Consider the following 6,452-nt stretch of genomic DNA (forward strand, 5'->3'; position numbering starts at 1 on the left):
AGTGACGCTGGATGAGATTTCTAGCTTCTCGCCTCGTGTTCAGTCCTGAAGGGCCAGGAAAATGTGGGTATCTGCAGTATTTCTTGCTTCCGTTACTTGTTGATTTTATTTTGTTACATTTGTTTTCTTTTTTTATCTTTATTGACCTTTTTTATATTTTGTGTTTTGTTAAAGTTGTGGGGGCTTTTTCCTACAGTAGAGAAATTGCAAATACAATGTTATCGTGCGTAATGTGCTGACTTTGTTTTCTTATCTACCATAGGACATTTATTTACCCCTTCTTCACTAGAGGCAGACCTTTCCCACTGCAGTTGCTTTTCTTTGGCACGTTATTCTGTATCTATAATGGCTTCCTCCAGGGGTACTACTTGGTTTACTGTGCTGAATATCCAAATGATTGGTGCACTGACATCAGATTTACATCAGGTAATTACAGCTGCAGGATTCCCAAGATCTAATCTCCAAGCAATTTGTAAGCATTTTGAATGATCTCCTAATCTTCACTGAACATGTGAGTCAAATCAGTTGTGATGGAAATCAGCATAAAACCTGCCTGCTGGTGCAGATAAACCAAATAAATGTACAGTGACTTTTTTTTTATTATTATTTTTTGCTATGCAGCCACCTTTGAAAGCATATGATGTAATGTGCCAGTCTCAAATCACCAGCCTTGTTTTACTGACACCACTCCAGAGGTTCCTGCTGCCAGAGGCTGCAGAGATGCAATCTCAGGCCTCAGCTGCATGGGTTTGTGCCCTTGCTCAGCCAGAAGTGTCCACCCAGCAGCGGCCATGTGCAAGTGAGAAGTGTTGCTTTCTCTTCCCCACCAGGGAGCTTTGCACTTGAGGCAGCTATGCTGACCAAAAGAGAAAAGAAGGGCAAAACCCCAGCACAAATGAGGCTTTAGGGACAAAGGGCTCTTTTTTCTTGTGTAAGGTACATGGGGAGATCAGAGATCATGCACAGTCTGGTTGTACGTTAATATGGTTCCTTTATTTGCCATAACTTATTAGTCTAACTGAATTTCACTCTGTAAAATCCCCAACAAAATAACTGACCAGGAGCAGCTAGGCGGCATTACCCATTTGGTGCTGCACCAAATGCTTCTTAAATGCACGCAGAGAAATGGAGACTAACACAGAGGTCTGAGGAAATATCTTGGAAGTGACAAGTACAAAATAACAAGGTACTGTCTGTACCGTTTCAGATTGTGGTGGCAAGTTCGGTCTTTTCAGACAGCATCGTGTATTAAAAATCCTGGACATTGTTCAGTAAGAGCTCCCATGTCCACTAAAGAAACCATCATATTCCATAATTTGCATGATAAATCAAAAATATATTTATGAAAAAAAGAAAAGGAGGTCAGCATTAGCAGTACTTGAAATACTAAATAAAAACCAAACAGTATATTCTTGCTATACAGACTCTTATCAACTTTCTGTTGCTACTGGAAGTGTTGAGGTTTGATGAGCACTTAGTCTTTTTGCTGTACTTGGTAGCACTCACCATCTCTATTTCTTTCCTTGCTTCCCAATCATTGCCAGAGGTGGTTTTCTTGGTGTCTAATGTGGCATGAAATGTAGGACACGTCAGCTGCAGAGTTTCTCAATCAAATATCTCTAGTTTTTCATCTAAAAGGAGTATGGCCATTGAATTATTCTGTCCAGAAACTCTCAGGTTTCTTCAGAGAGTAACTGCTCCCTCCACGTGCATGCCCATAGCTCCACCAGGCAGCCTCACTGACAGCAGACTGAGCTGTGCTGAGATGCAGGTTTCCTTCCTGGATCCAGTGATGTGCTTGCTGGATAGGTTTGTGTCCTCTCTGCTCCTCTCCTCTCAGCTGTAAAATTAGATTAATGGTACTTGCCTACAACTCAGTGGTTGTTCTGCAGTAACATCCACAGCCATGGTTGGCTGCCATTACCCAGTAATGTCAGTTGGGTACTTTGTTCCCCACCTTGATGCGCAATAAATGGTGACAATGGCCAGCTGGGATGTTCAGCTTTTTCTCACACCAGCTGGTCTCACCAGCAAAATAGTGGGCTCCAGATGATCGTCAATCTGCCCAGCGTTGCTCTTCACATTGAAGCTATGCAATGCAGATGAACTCAGAGGACTGTGATCCTACAACTGACACAGAGATATCATTTGTCACTGGTCACCTATGCTTCTCCAGTTCAGTAGCCTTCTCAGCATCAATGCATCTTTTGACTTGAAAAAGAATCCACCCACCTCACATTAGATCTCCTATCTGCCTGCTCCAAAGATAAACCTCACATATGTGCTTGAGCAGGGTTAACTAGGCAGAGCTGTCTTTTTAATCTCTTTCTTGTTTGTTTCTTAGGCCTCCTCTTATTTCTGCTGGGAATGGGAATCAACATTCACAGTGATCTCCTGCTGCGCCAGCTGAGGAAACCGGGGGAAGTCACTTACAAGATTCCTCAAGGTATTTTCTTATCCCCCACCTCCGTGAAGAAAGCAGGATAGGTAACGTTTTCTGACTGAATCCGCAGCAAAATGACAATAATAGCATAGATGCCAGTATTGCACAGGTACTTGGTCCGGATGCCCCTCCGGGCTGCAGGGACTAGTGTGAGCTGGCTGCACAGACCACGACAAGCAACAAAAGCATCTGGATAACATGAGCTGTGAGGAGACTTTTAGGAAACGAGCTGGGTAATTTAGAGAGGATTGAAATGGGACATAGGAAGAGGATTTTAACCTTGTAAAAGGCAGCTGCAAAGAGGGAAGTATCCTTCTCCACGCCCAGGAAGAAGAGATAGTAGACTTCTTACGCTGCAAAAGGGAGATTCGAAGTGTAAATTTTAGGGGAAAAAAACTAACACCAAAATGCAAGGCGCAGAATTTCGTTTCCATCTCCTTCAAGGCGGGACTTGGTAAGGAAGACCAGCTGTGTGCCAGAGCGCTGAACCAGGAAATGCTCTGCAGAGCAATATGGCTGGGGATCCGGGAGTCTCCTGGTTTCGGTGTTGACTCCTTCTGCTGTCTTGTTACAGATGGTAATATCTCTTGCCCAGGGTTTCTCACCCCTGACAATTACCTGCCTCTTGTAGATGTTTTGATTAGCTAAGACACAAAGCTGAGATCTGGATTTTGCATTCCCCAGAAGCAGTGGAGTTGCAAAATATTTTTTACAGCCTGAAGAGAATTGACTAATGTTAATAATTTCAATTTATGTCTAATAATGGACTCTCTTTAGTCCTTTTCCAAATGAAAAGAAATGGTTGTGAAAGTGCTGGAAGCCTCTGGAATAGAATCACCTTTGATGCTTGCAGTCATAGAAGAGTCTGGTACAAGATCCTCCTTGTAGTCTGGCATGGCTCCACTGGCTCCAGGACAGTGGGTTTAGGTTACTGTTAGGGGTTCTGAATAAGAAAGGCAGCGTATTCTGCTGCTGACAGCTTTATGGGGAAGAACTTTCCAGGTGCATGAGATGCCTGTAAAAATTACATATTTTGTCTGTTCATGCAGGGGGACTCTTCACCTACGTTTCTGGAGCCAACTACTTTGGAGAAATTGTGGAATGGTTCGGTTTTGCCATAGCAACCTGGTCCCTACCAGCCTTTGCCTTTGCCTTTTTTACTCTTTGCTGCATTGGGCCACGTGCTTATCACCATCACAGGTATCAAACTGCTTCTTCCCATATGCTACTTCTTGCTCTTGGAGTGCAGTTTGCAAAATGCCAAGGAGGAGCAGAGAAGCAGGGCCAGAATCTAAGATAAAATCAAAATTCAATACTATGTTCAAGAAGTGTATTGGTTTATTTGTGACAGTCAGCAGGACCCCCTGTTGAGTCAAGTGGGCCTGACAGTCGTTTAATGCGACGTGAGTTATGTCACTGCTTCTGCTATGTTAAAGACTCTTTTCACTGAGCCTTGTAAATGTGAACCTTTCTAAAGGGTTCCCTTGCAACCTCTGCAGTCCTTTGGAGTAGATATGGTCCCCTGCTCTGGATTCCTAAAGTTTCTACCTTTAGGTCTGTTAGAACCTTACCAGTATTATCAGCTTTCACTAAATTAAGTAATCTGGTGTAACTAGTTTTGGAATGCTCTTTTGCAGAGTGACACAAAGAGGTTACAAAGCAAGGCAGTCTGATGGAGTTTTAAGGTTCCTCAGCTGAGCAGTATTGAAACTGTGCAGTTTTTCTTGCATGTATGCAGGTTCACTCTCTTGCTTATTTTTTTTCAGGTACTATCTCAAGACATTTACGGACTATCCAAAATCAAGGAAAGCCTTGATTCCGTTTGTTTTTTAATGATTGAAATACGGACTCTGTGTTCTGTTTTTATAGGGCTTTTTTCAATTCCTTGTTTTAATGTTAGGTCTGACTATAATTAATTGTACAAATGATAACCTGAGGTTGTAATAGCCAGGAAAGTAACATGGAACTTAAGTTCTTGTTTTTAACTACAGGGGAAATTGCAGATAGCTGTGGGCAAAGAAACTCCCCAAACAATGTTTGCTTGCCAGTGGAGTTCTGCCTGCGGTAAAAATGGATATGTAACTGCACTTACATCAGAGAAAAAGCATTGGCTAAAAACTGATGCAGAAAAGAACAAAGCAACCTTAGGACTTCAGAGAAACTCTTCAGCAGCCACTCAAATTTATAGCACTTCTACAGCTTCTTCTTCCTGCCTCCATGCCGTAGCACACACGACCTCTCTCTGCCGGCGCTGCCCTAGGTGTTGCCCCACTTTAAACTGGAGTAGGGATTTCCTTTGCCAGGAAAAAATAACTCAGCCCATTATTTTTTTCCTAAAAGCCAGTTTAGCTCCCAGAACCATAATGCAACAAGAGGGTACTTGTGTGGCACAAAGCTGGGAGCAGTGTGGCATTGCACAGAGATGATGCGAAGTACATGGAGATGGAAGTATCTTTAGCTGGTACTCACAAGAACAATGTCTGTGTTCCTTTCTTAAGCAATACTCTTCTCACTTTCAGATGATTCATCTTCCGCCATCAGGGGTTTTTTTTAAATGTTACTTTGTTAAAGCAAATGCAACTCCTTTAGGATTTTTTTTCTCTTGCAAATCTAGAGCTCTTTTCATAATAAAAATTTGTCTGCTCAAAACCATTCAATTGTTATTCATAAAAGGACTTGAGATGGAGATGTATGACAAAAATTACAACTAATAAAAAACTCTGTGCTGAAGAAAATGTTCTCCAACCCTGGCAGTACATTTTGTGTACAGAGAATGTTTTCAGACACTCATATTAGGAACTGATAGAGATAATACTGAATTTTCACAAAAACACAAGGATGTCTCTTCTTAATTTCAGAAAAAAGGATTTTTCAAAAAAATGTCATTAACCCCAATAGGAAGAGACATCCCCACAGATGCTGATAGTTTTAGTCACCTTTTAGAGCATAAAAAGCTGCTAAGAATTATGCCGAGTAGCTGGAAAGAAAATGAACAGACTACAGATGCTACCTGCTGCTGGAGTAAGCTGGTTGGCTGTACACAATTTTCTCCAAAACACAATAAAATTTATGTAAAACACAGAGCTGTGCTAGCTATTACCTCACTGTTTGCAGGAAACAAGTCTCAGTGATGTTGCTTACCAAGTCCTGCTCACACTGGCTTCCTCCTTCTGGGCAAACCCTCCCTTCTTGCACTATTACTATTTGTCTTTATTGCCACAGAAATCAGAGAATCACAGAATCCTTTTGGTTGGAAGAGATCTTTAAGATCATCACGTCCAACTGTTAACCCAGCACTGTCAAGTCACCGCTAAACCATGGTCTCTCAGCACCACATCCACACGTCTTTTAAATATCTCCAGGGGTGGTGACTCCACCACCTCCCTGGGAGCCTGTTCCCATGCTTCACAACTCCTCCCGCAAAGAAATTCTTCCTAACATCCAAAATAAATCTCCCCTGGTTCGGCTTGAGGCCGTTTTCCTGCACTCTATCACTTGTTTCTCCACCTCCCTGGGCAGCCTGTTCCAATGCTTCACAACCTAATTTTTCCTAATATCCAGCTTAAACCTCCCTTGGCACAGCATGAGGTCATTTCCTCTGATCCTATCAGCTGTTACTTGGGAGAACAGACTGATCCCCACCTCGGTACAGCCTTCTTTCAGGTAGTTGTAGAGAGCGATTTTTCTCCTTTTCTCCAGGCTAAACAATCCCAGTTCCCTCAGCTGCTCCTCATAGGTCTTGTGCTCCAAACCCTTCACCAGATTTGTTGCCCTTCTCTGAACCCACTCCAGCACCTCAGTGTCCTTCTTGGAGTGAGGGGCCCAAAACTGAACACAGTACTCAAGGTGTGGCCTCACCAGTGCTGAGTACAGGGGGACAATCACTTCCCTGCTCCTGCTGGCCACACTATTGCTGCTACAAGCCAGGATGCCATTGGCCTTCTTGGCCACCTGGGCACACTGCTGGCTCATATTCAACCAGTTGTCAACCAACATTCCCAGGTCCCTT

The 6,452-nt window shown here is 43.0% G+C and overlaps 1 protein-coding gene across 1 annotated transcript; it reads left to right on the forward strand.

Annotated features, from left to right (window-relative positions):
- Positions 1-260: 260 nt before the first annotated feature.
- SRD5A2 (steroid-5-alpha-reductase, alpha polypeptide 2 (3-oxo-5 alpha-steroid delta 4-dehydrogenase alpha 2)) lies at positions 261-4,276 on the forward strand (the record flags this gene model as incomplete). Its single annotated transcript, XM_010136416.1, has 4 exons — positions 261-426; positions 2,345-2,446; positions 3,493-3,643; positions 4,210-4,276. Coding segments are annotated over 4 exons (486 nt in total), but the record flags the coding sequence as incomplete, so codon positions are not given.
- Between the last annotated feature and the right edge of the window lie 2,176 nt (positions 4,277-6,452).

Source organism: Buceros rhinoceros, unplaced genomic scaffold (assembly GCF_000710305.1).
Source record: "Buceros rhinoceros silvestris isolate BGI_N320 unplaced genomic scaffold, ASM71030v1 scaffold17875, whole genome shotgun sequence".
Lineage (NCBI taxonomy): Eukaryota > Metazoa > Chordata > Aves > Bucerotiformes > Bucerotidae > Buceros > Buceros rhinoceros.